The following is a 21,505-nucleotide window of genomic DNA, read 5'->3' on the forward strand; positions in this document are numbered from 1 at the left end:
CTGCCACGACGACGGGCCCTTCCAGCCGATCTCCCACTTTCCTTCCGCGCCGCGTCACTCGACTCCACCCAGTGCGCCTGCCAATTTCCTAATCTGATCGTTCCATCTAATCCTCTGCCGGCCTCGGCGGCGTCTCCCTCCTCCCCCGGTAGCACCGGTAGCCGAGGCCGATATCAAAGAGAGAGAGAAAGCGTGCGGCGGAGAAAGTCTCTCGGGGCGGAGGTGCCCGCCGGCGGAGAGGGGAACGGTCCCCCGAAAGCCTTCTCCGCCACCGGACCGGTCGCCCGGCGCACCTGGCCGACCACCGACGCCCAAGAGCCGCCGTCAGATTCGCTTTCGCGCCAAGCACGAACACGTCGACCGCGCTCTCTTCCGCCGGACGTCCCGCCGCAGTCTCCGCGATCTACTCCTTCGCGCCCGGGTGATGCTCGACTGAGCCCGTTTTCTTCTCCCAGCGAAACGTCGTCTTCCTCTCCGGTGGTGCAGAGCCGCGCCTGCTAGACTCGCGTCGGCGCGACCGCTCCAGGACTGACCCAGACAGCGTCCAGGAGGAGGGAGACATTATACTGCATTTTTCTTTTCTTTTTCATCTGTCGGCCCGTTTCGCCGGCGCAGTTGAACGAGTACGCGCACTGCCGGAAAGGCCTCGGCGCAGCGCCTTCTTCCCGTTTAGCGAATTTTCGGGGACGGGAGCTGTTCTCGTAGGGACTCCTCGTCCGGTGTCCGGAGTGACAGCGTCTTCGAGAGCACGGAACTTGTTGGTTAGATCAGTGAACGCTTTTCAGTGGTCCACCGAACGGCATCTGATCCCCTGAAAAAAAAAAAAAAAAAAAGAACTCTCGTTCTCTTTCCGTCGCTGACGGAACGCAACGAAACGCCATGTCGTGCCTTAGGAGTTTGGTTTGGATGGTCATCGCCACAGCGGCCGTCGCCGTCGTCACTGCACAGAATGGTCGGGAGCTTGAGAAGCAAGTGGACTCGACCGAGAGTGAGTTGAAACTTCTTTATCCCGGTGTATTGCACTCGAAAGAGAATATTCCGCGGCCTTAGGCATCTGTCACGTGCGCGGAGTTAATTATCGAACGTAAGCTAGAGTTGCGTTTTCCGTTGCTCCGCGAAGCAAGCCTCTAAAGCGTCTGCCATCTGGCAACTTCAGATGGGCACGCCTGTTCGTCGTGATTTCAAGGGGTTAGTGAGCCGCACGCGACATACGTACGCCACTTAATTGATAGCAGCTATTTCACACGGACATGTCTCTCACTGCATAATGTTGATGTTATTTTACGGACCTGCTACATATTGTTCCTTCGTGGGAAGATCTTTTTTTTTTTTTTTTTTTTTTTTGTCGCATGTGCGTGACCGCATATCATATTGCTCAAATGCTACTAGCCTCAGAACCTCGCTAAATAACGGGCCAGCGGCAATGTGGATTCACTTCAATAGACAAAAAAAAAGAAGAAAGATGAGTCGGCGTTTCTCGGATCGTTTCACATGGGCCTGGCCGCGGCTAAGGGTCGTGACGAAATAGCGCCTAAAGTCTTCGAAGGGCAAACAATAACTTCTGAGTTATCAAAGCGACGTACACAACAAGCTGCTTCCTATGCATCTACATATTGCCTGAAAAGCAGTGGTACACAATTAAGCTTTCTTTTTTTAACAGTAGGGCTGCGATCCCTCCCGTTTCCTGCACTCGGATCACCATGACTCGTTCATAAGCAGGACTACAAGATAAATAAGCTATTGAAACGCCTTCAAGACAAAAAAAAAAAGATATTACGCTCGCTGGATGTACGAACATGTTAAAGATAAAAATTAAAAGGAGATACCCGAAATTCTGCAAGCGCGCTTTCCCGCACATCTTGTTTTACCTGTACGTGATGGCGGACGTCGCCCTAGAAGTGGAAATAAAGCAGAACGTTGGCGCCGCTATCCTAGACACCATGGCTTCCTTGCTACAATCTCGCTGTTTGCAAGCCTAGCTTCGGCGACTCAAAGTTGCCGCGAGCCGAAAGTTGGCCATCTTGTGTAGGACCACCGAACAGTGTGGAAAAGCCCACTTTCCGTATTTCGCGTATCCACCATTGCCGTAGCGCGTGTCCCGTTCGTGTCTCTTCGTGCTTTCTTGCGGAATTCTGCGCTAAAACGGTATTACCTACGGATTATTAACTAGACCGAACCAGCGTTATGCACTATTGTGAGCTGGTTTTATTAACCACAGTTCGCGCTGTACCTTTTCTTTTTCTTTTTTCAAAACCTATTGAATTGATATAGGCTCCTGCTTAAGACCGTATACTTGTTTTACGCTTGCGCATTTCCCGATACGAAGAAAGTGTCCTTAGCGCCATCGGGGCCCTTGTCCCGCGAAGTGCATACGTTAAACTGTTTGGCAAGCGGACACGCAAGTTACAGCTGGCGAAACGCGAAGAGCCGTACAGTCAATGCCACAGAATCTTGGCCTGTGTGATAGTTATAAGTGGACTTTTTATTACCTGTTTCTACTTATAGACGCGTGCCGGTCCCGGAAACCGGCCTGCAAAAGAATCCAGCGGTATTTCCCCGTCGCGTGGCAATGTTAACCAGTTTTGGCACTGCCAAGTGCTTTGCGCATCACCCCGCGCGGTAAATACGGCAACACTCTGCCCTGCACTTCATCCTCCGCTTGGCGACACAACTGCTAAAGCGATTTATGAAGAGCGATGGTTAGTGGGTATTTGGCAATGTTCCATTAATCCGAACAAGTTCCGGGTTGGCTCAGTGGCATGTGGCGTTCTGACTCTGAGCACGACGAGGTCGCGGGTTCGTTTGATCAGCCGCGGCATAGGAGTTCCTCTGAGGGCGGCGGAATGCGAAAACGCTGTAGTGTGCCGTGCTCTGGACGCACGTTAAAGAACACCAGGTAGGCCAATTTAATCCGGAGTTCTCCACTATACCGACCACCCCCAAAATATTAACTTCTGTTTTTTTTTTTTTTTTAGCCGGAACCACGACCTGATTATGAGGCACGCCGTAGTGGGGAACTTCGGACTAATTTAACCACCTGGGGTTCATTAACGTGCGCACAATGCACGGTTAACATGGGAGTTTTTGCATGTAGTCCCCTTAGAAGGCCGGGATTCGATCCCGCGCCCTCGTGCTTCGCGGCGGAAGGCCAAAGCCACTAAGCAACCACGCCGGGTTGGACGGATCATCCCATAGCTTATGTAAACACCATCATTTTTCATTCTCTGAATTACTTCTCTGAATAGGCAGAAATTACTCCCAACTACGCGTAGTTGTAGTTTTGCTTTTGAATGAATAGATTCCGTCCATTCTTGCTCATTTTCTCCAGCGGAATGAAAGAGTGAGTGAGTGAGTGAGTGAGTGAGTGAGTGAGTGAGTGAGTTAGTGAGTGAGTGAGTGAGATAAAAATTAAGAGATGTTAAACAGTCATGAGGGCGGTCGGCTACCCTACGCTGAGGCAAGGGAAAATGGGAATGGAAAGAAGGTATAGAGAGCGAAAAAGGAATGCGCCGGTAGGAATACGTGCGAGGACAGCATTACACAGTCATTGGCGCTCGCACAATCCACAATTATTTCCACCGGACATAATTAACACATCGGTATATTATAACGAATGCGTCATAAAAGTTCGCGAAATTTCGTTATAAGCGAGTTAGGGTACATGCAATTTCCTGAGCTATCGAACTATATTTAGCGCATAAGTCTGTTCATTCTAATCGGGGCTCCACTGTACAACCGTGTAATCACCTCCCCCCCCCCCAAAAAAAAAAAAAAAACACAGAAATGTTTAGGACTTCCCTGAAGCCCTCTCTTGGGGCTTGAGTTGAGGGGTCATTTTACATTTCGGCAGCTGTTCCTTGCGACTGTTTCGCTCATTCGCCATACAGGAGTCAATCACGCAATCTTTCGTCATTCCCACTTTAGGAGTAGAAATGAGTTACAGTTAAAGTGAGGCCCCGGTTTTTACAGCGAAGCTGTTAGCCTCTCGGTGGACGGCATTTTTCTTGTCCGTCCGAGAGCAGAAATTATCATCAATAATGGCTCATAATCCCCCCTCCTTTCTCCACCCCTCAAGCAAGCAAAAATGCAATGGTTCACCCACCTCGTAATGCCTAGGCTACAAGCACTCAGAAAAGCGAAATGAACAGTGCATACATTCATTGAAATAAAGAATACAACCCACAGAACAGCGTACGTTTCAATAAAGAACAAGCTCAAAACAAGCATCTGAACCATCAGTAAAGCATTGCATAGCCCACTCAGCAGTTTTGCAACAGCTACGCAGGACACCCACTTTCTCAGGACCCGCATGGCGAGTCAACTTTATTTTTGTAACAAACATACGCAAAAGTGACTAAGAGTATAGTTGCAAGCAATAAAATATTGCACATAATAATTGAAGTAGCTGCAAATTTTTGTTATTATAAAATTATCTTCAGAAAAAAAAAACAAAGCAGCACTGAACGTTGGAAGTTTCAACGACTGCAAATCTTCACTGCAGTGCCTATAGATTCATGCTTACGCAATGCCGGCCCCACGCGTATAATGTCACGCACACGAATTCATCGTCACCATTCCATGGTCTTCTGTGAACTTACCATATCCTAAAGATGCTTCTGGGCTTGTTCCTTCGCCCTTGATGCAATTCGGTCATTGTTTGCATCCTTCAAGCCCAGCTACCTTGACACCCTTCGTTTACGTGGCCCCTCCGGTTAAGTTTTCATGGCCCGCTTTCGCACGATTCCGTATTTCTGTGGCAGCGAAGGTCAGTGGAGCGAATGCGAAAACGAATTCGAGAACCAATAGGAAGAAATAACGAACGAGAGACCCTTTATGCAACACAGAGTACCCCCCACATACACAAAAAAAATAAATAAAAATAAAATAGATACCAAAGTCTACTGCTCACCGTACAAGCGCCGACGATATCGCAGTGCGAAGGCCGACGCCCGGCGGTGTGCGTTTCTCCCTATTAGCGCGCAAACTGAGGCAAATAATCGTCAACGGCCTTCGTACCGATTACGGCGACCCGGAGCCGCCGCAGAGACTGGCCCTGCACTCTGCGCGGCGGCCAGTCCGCTGCATGCAACAGGAACCGGCCTACTGCAAGCGACGAAGTCGCTGAGCCGGCGTCCTTCGTAACCGCGGCCTGAGGCGGCACACCCGAGGCATAGGACAAATCCTTCGGAGTGCATTTGTAGAGAAGCCTACACACATCCCGGGCCCCGACGAAGTGTGAAGTAAAAAAAAAGAATGGCGGCGAAACGCACTTCACGATGAATGTCGGCATCAATGTGATTTGCTATAGCAATGAAGCAGTGCGCCGACACACCTTACTGCCATCGGCGAAACGCGCCACGCGTGAGGCGTCTACTGCATCCAGGCTCCTCTATCGCGATTCTCTCTGGACACGCTGCGCCATCTGGCGGCGTGGCCGTGAAGTCAGTGCTAGGAGCGTGCGTGAATATGCATTGAGACAGGATTGTCTGAATGTATATATGCCGAGGGTTCCATTCCGCTGAACGCCGGACACGCCTGAATTTTTAATTTTTTTTTTGTCATTGAGGAGGCGGCACATACACAGAGGCGCAAGCCAAGTGACCCAAATTGGTGTCAAAGGCGGTAATTGGAGGGCAACACATGCACAGTGACTCAAGTTCGGATGAAAGAAGTTAAACGAAGAGCGGCAGTCGCATAGACAGTGGTACGAGTTGGTACGACGGCTGGTTTCGAACTCAGTTCCGTCATCAAAGCAGCCGAATGCTTTACCCATTCGAGCATGGCATTTCAAGCGACCAAAGTTGGCGGGAAAACGGTTAGATACACAAACACACACACAGTCAGTCAGACCTGAAATTCTGTGAACTATCTTAACGATGCCAATCACATTAAAAGAAAGGACGATCGACTTGAATTAACAGTGTTAGGATATAGCGCAAGGGGCCTTACGCGAGTTAAACGCAAACACTTCGAGGGACGTTACGGTAACTATAGTCGGTGACAGTATAAGAGTGAAGTGTATGGCAAATACACTCTGAATGGAAGAGAATCTGTACAGAAGTGCCAGCCAATTGCGTTCGTTAATCCCCCTGACGCAACACGGTGGCGAACTCCCTTCGGAGCTATCTTGTAAAGCGCGGAAGCAGAGAGGGCAAGTGCTCGTACACACTTGTTAGGCCGCCGTCAAGTATACTCGACTACAGGTCGACATAAATTTTAGCCATGTCATCATTGGGACAGCGCGAAAAGTCCAATTTTGTCGGGGGCAAAACGTTCTTACGTGAAGCTGGGCATCCCACCCCAATGCTTTCTTTTAGCGGGTAGTCGCAGGCATCGCAAATGTTGGCAGCAGACATAACATGCTGAGACTTCCTGCAATTTTACTGCCACCTACTCAACCGTAACGCAAATCAAGAAACTATTCGCACGCACGAATTTAACAATTCCACGACAGGAACTGTCCACTTGTCTTGCGACATCACCCCTATAACCCCTCACCCCCCCCCACCCCCCCCCCAACACACCTATCCTTTCGTCCGCAGATATAGGTGGACGGTAATGAGAGAGAAGGGAAGAAAGAGAGAGAGAAAGAACAATCTTTAGATTGCCGTGTTCTGGTCGATCGAGCGAACGGCATCGACGGCAACAAAGAGGGCACGGCAGAACGCACAGGTGGCGCTGTCGTGCCCAGGTGGCGCTGGCGATTCCTGCGCCCATTGGACACGGAGAAAGGCGCGGGAAATGAGAAGGCGCGCCGGGTGCAATAAAAAAAGGGCCCCGCTCGATGCACGGCGGTCCGATTGCCTTTCGGTGAAAGGTACGCGTGACTGAGACGTCCTGATTTCGGGATCAGTCACGCCGACGGACAACGGACCACGCCTCGGGCCTCTACGTGCGGGAAAGCCGGGCTACAGAGAAAAGAAAAAAAAATGGCGCTTTCATTAACGATCGTGAACCGTTCGGGCCTTTGCCAGTCATTCCAAATCTCCGTGGTCATTTCTTCTTTTCTTTATCCGTTGCCTTCTCTTCAAGGACACGGTTAGATGCGGCGGCCGCCGGCGCTTATTTCTGCAATACACCGTTCGTCATCTGGCGAACGGAGCGATTAGGCGATGCAGAGGCCCTGCCTTGCGCAACCGTCGGAGAAGAGCGTGTAACTTTGTAGCGGTGCGTTTAGAAAACGCATTCGCGCAGCGCGAGCAGACGTCCTTACGTTCGGTGAATGAGGCGAAAATAATAGCGCCCTCGACACCATCGAAGACTGCGGCTGCTTCGTGGCTTCGCACACGGATCTTCACACTAACCAGCCGATGCCCGTGAGAATGATAAATATAACCTGAGCAGCTCCGAGCGACGGCAAATAACATTGCCTCGGTTCCGTCCAGCTAAGTGGCATTTGCATATTTTCAAATCTTGGTGCATGATAGTTAGGGCATCCTGTATATGCTAAGAAGACGGCTACTCTCATCGAATGACGCGGGTGCATGAGCAGGTGTTGGTCGCTGTACAACTGCGATCAACTCCAAACGCATTCGTTTTCCCGAAAGTCAGGGTGAGTGTTCAGTTGCAGGGACTTCAGGATCTGATACCGCACTTAGGGATGGAGTTCATACAAACAGTGTGTTGCGAATAACGCGGGTAGTATGTGCATTCGTTACAACTTTTACCTGCACTGCGTGTATATTACGGCCGCGTACCAGAGAGCTCTTTGTTGCAAAACATTCAGCTTGTCTACGCTTCTGTGGTGTGTGCTAAAGAACACATTGCTCGTGATAAAGCAAGAAAGCGCTGACGTTCCTGGGCATAGAGCGAAGCATTACTGACCGCTGTTGAATTTGATCGCTGAGTTCAAAGCTTCAGGTCAAAGGCCGAGGGCGACCTGTGTACCTTTCCAAATAACCTCCCTCCCCCCTTACAGAGAACTAAGCTAACTGCTTGAACTTTTCTTTGGCAATGTCCAAATTTAATATAAATAGACAATCAAAGAGAACGGTAAGCGTATATTTTAACGGCAGCGCAAGACGCAGACGCGACACAGAGATGAGGGACCACGAAACACGGCAACCGAGGGACAATCTTCCCGCGCGGTCCCTCTCTTGTATTTGTTGCGTCCGTACAGCTTACGCTGGCCCGTTCAAATATGCATTTAAACTAGCCAGGCATCGGCCTTATCGCAGACTTGCGATTCTTATAACGTATCCGTAATTTTTTGAGCGAGCTCTCGCGTCCACCTTTCGTGTCTCGCCCTTACATTTGTTGTTTTGCTTAAACAAGTGGCTGTCCGTTGAGTAGTCGCGGTACGAATCTTGAACTTGCGCAACACGCGATGAACATCTAACGCCAATGCTTGAGCGCGACCCAGTTACAAACGAACGCAGAACGAAATTTGTCGTTCGTGAGCGACGTCAGGGCAATCTAACGCGGTCATCATGCGGCATACCACTTGGCGCGTCAATCAGCGCTGTGCGTAGTGACCACACCACGACGCCATAATGCCATGGCGTCCACCCATCATTTGTATCAGCAAATTGCTTATTTCTTTCCATTCCGTTCCGTTCTTCATACGCGGCGGGTGATTTCAAGGTTTCCCTTAACGGTGCACCTCCTGAGACCGGTAACGTAACGGCCGGGAACAGCTATATAGGACACAAGCCACGCGGCGTGACGTCATATACTCTTTTCCCCACATTTGGGTCGCTGTTTCATTGTTTTCATTGTTTTCGTTGGCCTTCGCGCCACCGTCATAACTGTCATCGTCATGGCGGCATTAGAGGACAAAGCCGGACTGCACGGCGGTGCGGTTGGGATAGGTGAAATGCCGCAGTATAACATCACCCCTTGTCGGTACAGATTGGCGTTAGAAGAGAGCGAACGCTCTGTCGTCTATGGTTGTCACATCGCGGCAGTTGTCATTTAAGTGCAACTCTGGCGTTTTCTTTTTAACCATATTAGGATATTGTCACTTTCAGGTGGTATTGACAGTCCTGTCACCTGTAGGGTGGTTCAATTTGCTTAGAACTTCACCGATAATTTTAAGTAACCAATAAACGAGATACCGAAACGGGTAGCTGCTTCGTGTGACGTCACGATGAGTGAATGACGTCAGGTCCTACATTACCATAATGTAAACACGCAGAACGCGTGCTAAACGCGCAGCACACGTGGCGCTTACACCAAAGTAGCGAAGCTAATGATGCCTCCCGACGACGCAGGGAGCTTTTACAGAGTTTCCGAACTAGACACCGGCGATTTAAGCGACGATTTCTGCGAGAGTCGGGTGTAGACTCTGGCGTCGCAAACAAAGGGTGGCTAGTAGAAAGTCATGAGTCCGGAACGCAACCAACTTTTAAAATTCACTTTTTAGGAAAACTAAATTACTTGCAGCCATATAGCTAGCCACAAAAAAATCAGAATGCAAAAGAGAACATATATGCAAAATTTTAGTAACCTCAGTGGACATAAAAAAAAATCGCCGGAGTTGCCTTTCAAGAACAAGTTATGAGGGGAGCTGAGGGGTTGGGGAGGGGGGGGGGGGGGGCGGAGGTGAGTGATGCTTTTGCAAGTTACAACCCCACGCAGACAACAGACAATTAAGCCAGAGGAAGCATAGCGGAAACCATTTGTTACGCTTAGTTAGAATGTAGAAATAATAAGAAAAATGGGAAATGAAAATGGACGAAAAGATAACTTGCCCGCACGGTGGGAGCAGGGGGGGGCAAGTTTGTGTTTGTGTCCCCTCCCAGTGGGAGCTCAAAACACATAGTTCGCGTTACGAGTGCAGATGGCTGCAGCTGTCCATCCATTTACTTTTATTTTTGGCGGTATTTGAGTATATGTACTGGATGTAGCCCTGAGAGTGTTAACCAGCGCCACTCAAGGTGGTGGCGGCGGATGTGACGCATCTTTTTTGATCGTAAGCGTCACCGTAGCAGGCTTCTTTATGAACCGTACGTCCGAGCGGTGCAGTCGCTGTCTCGGATGGCACGTAGTGCTTTCCATTCAGTGGCGCTTCCTAAATTTTTTTTTTCTACTCAGCCAAAGTGAGGCGAAAGAGAGTTTCGGAGGAAACGGAGGCGTTGCCCTATACGTCGGCTTATGTATAACGCCTGAAATAAAAACAAGAGGTCCCGAGAAGATGGCAACTTGAAGTAATCGACAATGGTCATAGAAAAGACGTCCGCAGAGCCGTTTCGACAAGAGGGATGGACTAACCTTAAAAAGACAAATGACATTATCGAAGCGGTGGCTCCTGGCTGATGAAGCTGCGATATATAGTTAACCCACAAGTGTTCAACAATTACAAGCACATACTACAATAATTCAGGGTGATTGTCTACTATAAATTGGCGGCCGTTACGAGGACTTGTTAAGACAAATACCCTTGTCCCAGGATTGACGCGTGTCTTGCTCGGCCACTGTTTTTCAAACATCGCACGAGTTTTGCTATGCACGGCATACGCTTAGTCCCCCCCCCCTCCTTGCCCCCTCCCCCCACTTTCTCCTGTGTCTTGTGTGGTTTGGTTATACTACGAAACGTCACCAATTGACCAGCCCGACTGTCTGTTCCCTAGATAAGTAAGTCGGCAAATATGCGGGCACCATTACGAACTAGCGAAGGAAAACTTAAACAGAGGTCACGGTTCGTACAGTTGCACAAAGTTACGGGTCTAACGTTGCAGACATGCGTACCTTTTGAGACAGCATCAATGACGCCGCCGGCTGTCAAAGCCACAAAGCAAATGAACTAATAGACAAAAGCAGAGCCGGTGCCGAGCAGACGTCTCTTTTGAAACCTCTGAGCAGCGGGCAAGTGGTGTCTTCAGAAGTTTCGCCAATGGATGCGCCAGCAGTAGAGTAATCTCTGCCCTCTTTCGATGGGCGGCAGGACTTTACCCGCCCCCTATACCGGGTTCTAAACTATCCGCGAACTTGTTTCGTAACTCCCCCCCGCTTACCCAGCGCAATCGTAGTTGTCTCTCGTTCTGCGAGCAAAACAGCCTCTGAATTCCATGAGTAATGGCTCGGTACGATGCAACGAGCTTAATAGTGCGTGCCACGAGACACATGCACGTCATGTGCTCTTCTGCGGTGAGACGGTGGCCTTGCCGCGGACCTTCCATCACGCCGTCCTTGCGCAACGGGCCACAATGTGGCGGGACGCTCGTTCTTACATAACGAGGCTGCAATGTGCGTTACTAACCTAACTGAATCGCAACGTTTCACTCTATTATTCCTTTCTTTATTTCCTTTCATTCTCTGTTACATCGTTGCGTGGCTTGTGTCGAGGTATATAGTCGAACTCGGTTATAGCGAACAGACTTACGATCTCGAGATGGTTGGATGTGTCAGGTAATTCTATGCAACGGTTCACGGTCGTTGAGCAGGATGACAGCGAGAATGAGGACGAAGGAGGCGTGCGCGACGCAAAGTAAAACCCAGTGTTTGGGCTAACCCCGTGGCCTTTTCGTCACATCTATAGATGCCCAATCTCGCCTGTAGCACACATAAACGAACTTTTTAGAAATTTGTTAGCCACATGCGGATAAGTCAACTCCAGTGGAGAAGAGAAGCAAGCGAGGAATCAATTTGTTGAAAAACAAAACTGCGCGCAGTAGGCGGTAAATTTTGCCTGCGCCTTGAATTTTTTCTCAGCGTCATATAAGAATGGCGTTCCCGATGCGTGAGGTTGCGCAGACCTCGGGCCACATTCACAAAGCTTTTCGTTCGTAAGCGTACTTTGCCATTAGCCGACAGCCCTCTCTAAAGATGTGTTGAGCATCAGGAATGGCTAAAATGTGCTCTTACGAAAAATTCCAACGTAAGATCTTTTTGTGAATACAATTACTCAGAACGTTGCGTGCTTGGCACGCAAGCGCCTTTACGGGTGGCAGAAAAGTTCCCGAGTTCGACATAACCATTGTCCATTGTTAGCATTGTCCATAACCATTGTCCAGTTCGTTAGCAGAAAGATGTTTTTACGCGAGCATCGGTTAATAAGTTTCGTGTGTTCGATATAGAGAGTAATTCGCTTTATCCGGGTTCGTTATATTCGGTTTCAACTATAGTCGCATAACAACGCGCTTGCTTGAGACTTGTCTGCTGTTCGAAGCCACAGATACCGGTGCTTCGAGATGCGAGTGAAAATGTAGTGCAGGGCGGGGAGGGGTGGGGGGGGGGGAGGGGGGAGGTGTCTAAGAGGAGACGAGAAACCGGAAGCATCTCGCATTCCTTCCTCCTTCCACAAACGCTTCCGCGCGCCGCCGATGCGTGAGCAAACAGGGGCGCGATACGAGGTCGCCGGCGCCGTGGGACGCTGTAAAGGAGGCACAGCGAAGAAAGAAGCAAGAAAAAATGGAGCGGCAGTCTTATACGTTCTTATCCCGTGAATAATAAAAGGCATCCACCGAAGCGCGCCCGGCTGGCACGCTACACACACACACAAGGCTTGCGAACCTCCGGTGTATAGTGGCCCGATGCTGCAGCTCAACAGATCGCCGAGCCAGCTGGAGCAGGTGCCGAAAGCAAGTGCTTACGTCCCTTTCTGAAGTATACATAAGCTTCCGTGAACTTTCCTTCATCCCATTGTGAACAAGGCTTCTGTAGGGAAGCCGAAGCGTCTTTTACATTTATTCCTTTTTAGTACTACTTTTGGTCGGTGTCCGTCGTTTTATTGCTTCAAGTGCCGAAACGTCGCAATGTCCTGCTCCCACGTAACCACCATTTCGGTATTATAGTAAATTACTGAGGGCGTTCCGAGGCATGTCAGTATCCTTTTCGCGGGGTTTGAAGGTCCGGGACCGTCATTTAACGCAAATAAGTCCTGATAAACTAAGTATAAATCGAGAATTTCACAACAGGTTTCATGCACGAGTCCCCGTACACCACGGAGTTTCCTGCGAGAGAGAACTCTGGCGCTATAGCGCTTATACGGGCATGCTATATATGCACTCTGTACATCGTCAAATTCCGTTAAATTGTCGAATCCTCCATCTTGACAGCCCTGATTGGCCCAGAGGGACGCTACGGCCTCTTTCATTGGCTCAAAATACCGCCATTTAGAGAATTCGATAATATGACGGAATTCGACGATGTCAAAAATAGGCGCATCCCCCCTCCCCACCGTAGGCTCCAGCATCGCGGTTGAGCCATCACGTGAATGATGGGTTTATATAGTACACGGATTTGGCTAAACTTTGTCCTTCTGGCTTCAAACCGCGTTGCGGATTTACAAGATCATTTCTTTTTCAACGAAACACCGTGTATGCATTCCCAAGTGACTGGGAATGTAGAAATAGAAAACCCGATTATTGTTTCCGCGAGAACGACCGACCGACCCCACAAGCACGAACAATACACAAGTACGCGTGCTATCCGCGATTCCCATGGTAGGCGGGACTATTGCAACGCCAACGTTCACTAAAGGCGTCATCGATGGCCGCTCCTCAAAGTGCCGCGCTGGCGAGCGTTCTTGTTCCAGGCCGTGGGACGCGGAGAAATTTTTCCCCGGAGAGAATTTTTTATGCCAGGCCCAGTCTCCAACGACTGTTTCTTTCATTCCCCCCCCCTCTCTCTCTCTCTCTCTCTCTCTCTCTCCATCTTCCTTTTTTCTCGAGCCACCGTCTCGAGTGTTGCTCGAGTCCGCTGCATTTCAGGTTGGTGCGGCGGCGAACAGCTGCGGGCAGCTCGCGTATCCTTGCTCTCATTAAACGCGGCCGCGAATGGAGAGAACGCTCCCTGGCGATGCGATTTAGGAAAGGGCGCATGATCGGGGGGAGGGGGGCTCTTGGCAGTCCGAAATGGCGTAGGACAAGCCGGAAATCTCGCCGAAACGCTCCCGATTAGAACTACACACGCGTGGTACAATGAAGTGCGTGAATGCGATGACGGACTGGATCCGGCCGGTGAAGAGAAGTAGAGCTCAAACGTCAGCTTATACTGACATCCTGCTCCTGTGCCGCTGATTTGTCTATAGTAGTAGGTTCGCGACATGCAGTCCCGTGAGTGAAAAAAATCGCGCAGCGAGCGTCTGACATAAAAACAGTCGTCTTTTTGACCAAAGCGACCATTTTCGACCGACTTAATCGCGCGACCTCTCCGAGTCGCCGGTGTGAAAGGCCTTAGGCTACTTGCACAGTTTACCCTCTTATGAACACGTAAGATTCTATATACCGTACACCTAAAGCACGCATCACGGGTGTTTCTTACTCCTGTGTGTGGTGTGTGTGTGTGTGTGTGTGTGTGTGTGTGTGTGTGTGTGTGTGTGTGTGTGTGTGTGTGTGTGTGTGTGTGTGTGTGTGTGTGTGTGTGTTGTCGATACCTTGAGAGCGCGGCGCATGCGTTGCCGTTGGCGCCGCCACCGTCGTGACGTCACAGCGTGGACGCGCATTACTCGGCCAGCTCGTGGAGGGTTTAGAAAGCCTCGAGAAAACGCTCAGTGCGTTTGGCTGCAAAAGCGACGAAGCCAAGTGGGCGAAACTGAACTGAAAGGAAAATGGGGTTTGGGTCGAAATCGAACCCAGGACTTTCGGAATGCGAAACGGCTACGAAAGCTCGTTGGTCCGAACGTGTTAGGCGGGGTCATGGTGAATGCCTTGTGGTCTTTGACTTAGTAAAGTGTCTTAGAGAAATGTACTGTTGCGTGCATGGTAATAATGAGTATGGCGGGGGAGGAGGAGGAAAGAGAAAAGCAGAAGGCAGGGAGGTTAACCAAAGTAACGCGGGCTAATTAGACTGAAGTTAATGCCAGTGTTGGGGTGGTTCATCGTACTTAAACAAATGAATGTGTGTGTATGTGTGATGTACCGATTAGCGAGTTGTGTTATGACTTGGTAAGGTATCTTAGGGAAACGTACTGACGCATGCATGGTAATTGTGGGTATGTCAATTAGGAATGAAGTAATTAAACTGAAGTAAAGGCATGTGGCGGTTCAATGAAATTAAACGACTGGATGCATGTGTATGTGTGATGTCGTGGTGAGAAACGAGAGCTTGAGAAGCAGTCAGAGACCCTTTATTGCATTCGCGTTGTACTCTTAAGGGAGAAGCTTAAGCCTCTCCCAAGTTTCTTTAAAATCCAAAACCGTATGACGCCAACAGATGCCCGAGTCGAGACTCGATCCGGCTGTGCACCGAACGAGAAGAAGGGGAACTGGGGGATCCGATTTTCGTTTGTCCTTTTAACCCTTGCCCTTCGGACGGCACTTTCTCCTCCACGTGACGTCACACGAAAGAGAGCGTTGCCACGGGACGGAATGGCGTAAGGTCACGGGAAACGCAAACTATCTCAATGCACTCCTCAACTTTTATACCAGATCCTTATGATGAGATATGGGTTTGCACGGTGGCCCGTGCGAGACTGTTTAGCCTACATTCTCCTCGTCATATATTCGTCAGAGCCCTCTTCCAAGAAGATATCCAATTAACCGAACGTTACCTGAGCCGTAAGCCAAATAGCCGCAGATTGTCTTCCTCCTTCGCGTCATCTAATTTACAGCCTTGCTGTGCTACGCACAGTCGGCCGATCTTTTAACAGCACCAAGCGAGCGAGCGTCGACCAGCCTGTCAGTGCCGGTCAGTGCCTTCTAAAAGAGTGAGGCGACGGGATCAGGAAGGGCTTGTCGATCTCTTGCTGATCTCACTTGCAACTATTTTCACATATCGCCGACAGAAGACATCGCAGCTGAAGGCGATGAAGGGACTAGTTCGGTTTACGAAGGAGACGGGCTTGGACAAGCGGCTGTGACAGTGATGTCACGTACCGCGCAAGAGTGACAGACTAACTAACGATGTGTGTGCCGTGTTATGTGCTCTCTATCTCTTCTTCCCATCTTTCATCCTCCCCATCCCGCTCCCATGTGTAGGGTAGCAAACCGGTTAAGCTAAACCTCCCTGCCTTCCTTCTCCCCTTTTTCCTTCCTCCCTTGCTCTTGCTGATCGCGTCGCTTCGCGCCGTTAACAGGCATTCGTCGGCAGGCCAGTCGACGCTCGCGCGGTTTACGGTTAAAGAATCGGTCGACTGTACACATTTTTCTTCCATTGACATACGCGCCCTCCTACTCAGTCGTTCAACCGATTACTTCTGCGTCTTATACGACTTGTCGGACTACACGTGTTTGCCTTCACCTAGACTGCAAACATATACGTATACCCGCGTTTGATACCACATATCCACGATTTGTAGCTCTTGTTCCGCCCTGCTAACGCATGTGCGCCTGCCCACAAGTTTTTTTTTTTGTGCGATTGGGAAACTGCGGGAAACACCTCCACAGTATATAAGACATTGCTAAATAATAATAATAATAATAATAATAATAATAATAATAATAATAATAATAATAATAATAATAATAATAATAATAATAATAATAATAATAATAATAATAATAATAATAATAACTTCTAATGCGCTTTTCGAACTGAGCGCGGATCCCGGAACCTACGAAGAGCCTTTGCGTGACATGCAGTGCCTAAGTTGTAAACAGCTTCTTTACGGAGCCCATAGTCTTTGTTCGGTGCGGTGATCATTGAGGGCATTTCCTCGGACCCTCGCGTTCTCTGTTAGGAAGTGCAGATGTGAAATACGCGTGAACCGTTAGTCGCAAGACCTATAAAGTAGAGATATTTTTTTCCAAATAGAGATTTACTTGTGCGTTCTCCCATCTTTCTGAATTTGTGCGCTTTATTCCATACGTTAATTTTCATTTAAGTAGTAAAGGTTTCTTTCCATTTCTTTTAGCACAAACAAATGTTGATTAATTGATTGATTGATTGATTGATTGATTGATTGATTGATTGATTGATTGATTGATTGATTGATTGATTGATTGATTGATTGATCCAGCATCCCGCGGTCTTGGTCAAGTTGCTGGCAACCTCTGCGCACCTAACCTTTTCTATTTATCACTTTTTTTTAAAAAAACCTAACCAATAAGCGCACCCGGTGCCCGGCAGTCCCATTCGGAGAAGCGTGACAACTTTGGCGCGCATGGATTCGAGCCAACGCCTTTCAAATGCACTTTTTTGTTTAATCGAAAGTGTGCCCTGCGGCATAAGACGTGTGAAGAATGCATTCTATTTATGTATACAGTACTCGGCGATTCAAGCGCGATAATCGGCCAGCTTGGCGGCCGCCGCTTTTCGAGCCACCGCTGATAGCTGGTTACGCCGAGCAGGTGCATTGTGGTGTAAAATTAAAGCGAGCGCCTTTGTGGCGCATTGTGACTGCCATTTGGCCCCCGGCGATAACCCAGCACTCACCAACGGCGTGCAAAAAAAAAAAAAAAAGCGCGGGCCGCTGAGTGCGGGTCGACTATCGCGTGAATCGCTGAGCACTGTATACGATCAGCATAAATTGAAACGTGAAACAGAAAAAAAAAGAACGAAAGCTAACCTGGACACCTGTTCTTTGTAACCGCAAGGGGACTTCCAAGTTCCATGTGCAATCGTTTCGATGCCGGCCATTAAGCAGGGTACTTACCCAAATGCACATTGTGGGGTTCGAATCGAGCCATTGTATACAAATGCACGCAAAGTTGGAAACACAATGACGTAGCCTGAAGTGGCTTTCGATTTGTTCGCGTTCGAAGTTATGCTCATAGCACACGTATATTTTTGCAATGTTCAATGAAGTCCAGGGGCCTATGGTTAGGACAATAGTTACTATATTATGGGGGATATGCGAACACAAGATTATAATTGCAAAGAAATAGGCTTGCAAGAGGAACGTACGGGTCGGGAAGTGGCAACGAGGAGGAACAGAAGGATTGTCTGCTCCGAAAACACGACAGAAAGAGGAGAATAAGGAGCTTGCAGAAAGAAGAGCAGATACACGGGCACAGAGATCCGAGGACAGTGCCAAGCACTTCTTACGAGCATTCACAAATCTTAAGGAAGGCGGCCGATTGAACGCCGCCGAGCGGTCCTTCGAGTTTTGTGCTGCGAGTAATGTGCTGTAGCTATACGTGCTGCCCGAACCAGCAAGCAGCAGCCTGCGGTGCCAGCGCCACTTGGCATCGACGTCCCGCGCTTCGAGAGACCCAGGAAAACAGCAGCGGCCACTAACGCCGGCAGGGGCGCGCAGAAGATAAGCCCAGCGGGGGTGAGAGAGAGAGAGAGAGAGAGAGAGAGAGAGACGAACCGTGCGCAGGCTTCCGAGAGCGAGGGGTGACGTGGCGTCGCGGCAACGCCCTCTCCCCTCACGCAACACCTGGCGCACTAATGCAATAGATGTTCCCTTTCCCCCGCTCGGCTCCGTCGAGACGCGTTCGTGACGTGGCGTCGAAGCCAATGTGAATTCAGGTGCCGTTTCGATGCTACAGACTGCAGAGGCCGGCTCTTTCTTTCTCTCAATGGGCCACTTTAATTTGACGCTTTCGCGTCAATAAATTGGAGAGAAGCTCCTTTCTCCAACGAAACCACGCGAGCGCGTTGGTCTATAGGCGTTCGCGTTAGCGGCGTATGCAACAAGGTCAACGCGGTCGCGTGCAAACGAGCAGGCTGGCTCTCTATACGTGCCGCCTGCAGATTATCTATGGCCAGATTAAGCAGATTACGAACGCGCGCCTCCCGAGCTGCCTGGCATGCAAATGGCGGCGCGTCAGGCGAAGTTCTCCCTCTTTTCCGTATACGTGTCGAAAGAAAATTACGGGCCACTGTTTCTTCGCGTTTCCGGCTTTTGATAGACGCCACTTGTAAGTCTGCGCCGTCGGGGTCTACGTGCTTTGTGCGTACTTCGCCTACTTTTGATTTCATTCTCGTTTTCTTTTTCTTTTTTTCGAGAGGATTTGACGCCTTCTGGAGGGGAATACAGCCTTGTGCCGAAGTACATATCTGCACTCGTGAATACATATGTGCTGTCGCCATTTGCTATAGCGCCGGAGTATAATAGTGCACTTTATTGCCAGCGGTGAACCGAGAGCTGTGTAGCGCGGAGGTCGCACGGACACATCCAAGACATTGCAGATCTCTGTTAATTTTTCACTCCCAGTCAAGCTCATTGCTGATAAACGTAAGGTTTGCCTCCGCTTGCCGCTAGCCGAGCACGGTAGATAGAAGGAAAAACGAAGTAACGCGAGCGATGAAAGACGAAAAAGAAAGGAAAATGTAAAGTGGAAAATGTAAAGTGACACCTAACAGAAACATGAATACCAAAGTATAGAAAAGGAAACGGAAAGAAATTGATTTTAAAAAGAATGGAGCTAGAACGAGAAAGAAGGGCGGTAAATGAAAAGAATGGGGCAATTAACTGGGAGCGCACTTCGTCAAGTGAATGAATGCCACAAAAGGAAAGGTAGGAAAATATATTTGGGCCCAGGGGGGGATTTTATTTTCATCAGAAATCGTCGGTGGGCTCATTATACGCTGATACACGTGTTTTCCGACGTGTACTCTAAAGAAATAATGGAAAGCTTTCCAATTGAAATATCGATGGGCATTTTACTTTATGCAAGCCTCGTCGTGAGAACTTCATTATATATATATATATATATATATATATATATATATAATGATAGCCCGCTGTACAGTGGCATAGCTCCCCGATTTTCTCCATTCAGATGACAACATTCTGACAACGTCCTCTAGAACTGCATCGAATGAGCACTGACACCTGATCAGAGATAATAATGCATCTGCATAGCCATTATACTTTATATTGTTTTAAATATGCATTGACATATGTATGCTATCAAAGTATATAACTGACATAAATCTCATATTTTGTTGGAATAGTTTGTTGTGAGTCAGGCTCCTCGTGCACAGTCATTAAATTTGCTCTTCGTACGGGATATGTTACAGCGTCTAAAAAAAGAAAAGCTTGCCGAATAACGATTTTTGCAATTAATTTACATTCTCTGACAAAACATTATATTTGTTCGCTGCTCCTACATTAATTAACTAACACGATGCACGTCGCTTCTAGGCCTTCACAACTCTCCGCAAAAGCATCCAGTCTACCTGCTGTAATTCATAGCCTGCAAACCAACCTCCCCGTTCGCGAATACAAAGTACATCGCTATATATACGCCGGATATGCTCAGAAATAATTAGGGCAGCGGATCCATACTGAAGTCACGTTCCTTGACTGAGGTAAAGCACAAAAAATGCCCTCGACATTGTATATGCACAGATGTCAGCACCGCACACAACGTATCTAGAGTCTACAACGTATCGGCGCTGCAGCGCCCTCTCCTGCGCCCTGCCGTGTTTTCCCCGCGGCTCTCTTGTCTCATCTGTCTATCCAGTCTACCTAGTTCTCTCGTACGGTTTCGAGTGGTAAATGGACGTTGGCGACGCGGGGTGAGGACAGTGCCCCGAAGGCAATGCCCACTGAATATGCAGGACGCTGGGACACAGCGAGATCTCCCGCGCGGGTTGACCTCATCTATGCTCGACGCGATGGACAAACGATGCGCCGTCTGGTGAAGTTAGGCTTCGCGCCTGTTCGATAAGGCGCTCGATCCTCCGTCGGCGCGTGAGAATCGGGGGAGGGCGGAAGGAGGCGAACCGGGCGCCACACGCACCTTCGTGTTGGTCTCTCCCGGTGTAGCGGTCACGTCGCGCACTTTCAGTTTGAATTTTTTGTTTTCGCTTCCGCGACAAGTGTTGACGAACCGGCTACGGTCAGCGACGATAATCGCAACGTACGCGCACGCCCACGGTGACGCGAAAGTGGAGCAGCGACAAGCGTGGCGAATCTCGTCCCGATTGCGGTTCCGTCTCGCGCATGCGCGCAGCGGGGGGTGGTCCACACTAGCGACCGCGGTCGACTATCGTAAAGAAAGAAAGATGGAATAAAAGAAAGAAAGTGACGAAAGACAGTTACGTGAAGATGCGAAAGTGTGTCAGCGGTTCGTCGAAGGCCGCGCGCGTATTTTGAAAGATCTTCGAGGACGTGAAGTCAAGTCGGTTTAGGCGCGGGCAGATTGCGCTTCGATAGTTACGCGCATGCGCCACTTATCGGAACGAACGGAGAGCTCTTCCTGCGAACTAGCAGCAGAAGTAACGCGGGAGAGCCGGACGAGGTGGTGACACCTGTTTGACATTCACGTCGAGTCGCAAAGCGACTCGGCTCCTTCGCGCTGAGTTGGGTAGAGGCATGGCAGCACCGTTTTCGCGTTAAATCCACGACGCTGGAGGGCGGCTTGCGAGTCCCTAGGCCACGTGACAGTACGCTTTTCACTTGGCCTGACAGCAGGAACCGTCACGGTAGTGGTTATGGTGTGCCCGAGCACAAGGTCATGTGGATTATGCTCCCGGTGGCGGCAGCCGCGTTCGGATCGAAGCGGGACGCAGAAATTATATCGCGCCGCGCATAGCAAAACCCACGTGGGCCAGAACTAATCCAGAGTACTCGACCTTTCATTGATTACAAGAAAGCGTTTGATTCACTCAAAACCTCAGCAGTCATGCAGGCATTACGAAATCAGGGTGTAGACGAGCCGTATGTAAAGATACTGAAAGATATCTATAGCGGCTCCACAGCCACCGTAGTCATCCATAAGGAAAG

General features: G+C 49.4%; 1 protein-coding gene across 2 annotated transcripts in view; it reads left to right on the forward strand.

The window, feature by feature from the left end:
* Positions 1 to 201: 201 nt before the first annotated feature.
* The window catches only part of LOC126517972 (pancreatic triacylglycerol lipase-like), a 116,117-nt gene continuing 94,813 nt past the window's right edge, over positions 202 to 21,505 (forward strand). For both annotated transcript variants that reach the window (XM_050167807.3, XM_050167808.3), the window contains exon 1: positions 202 to 988. In XM_050167807.3, coding sequence (XP_050023764.1) covers positions 880 to 988 — 109 coding nt within the window. In that variant the 5' untranslated portion in view covers positions 202 to 879. The remainder of the gene's footprint in view (positions 989 to 21,505) is intronic.

Source organism: Dermacentor andersoni, chromosome 11 (assembly GCF_023375885.2).
Source record: "Dermacentor andersoni chromosome 11, qqDerAnde1_hic_scaffold, whole genome shotgun sequence".
Lineage (NCBI taxonomy): Eukaryota > Metazoa > Arthropoda > Arachnida > Ixodida > Ixodidae > Dermacentor > Dermacentor andersoni.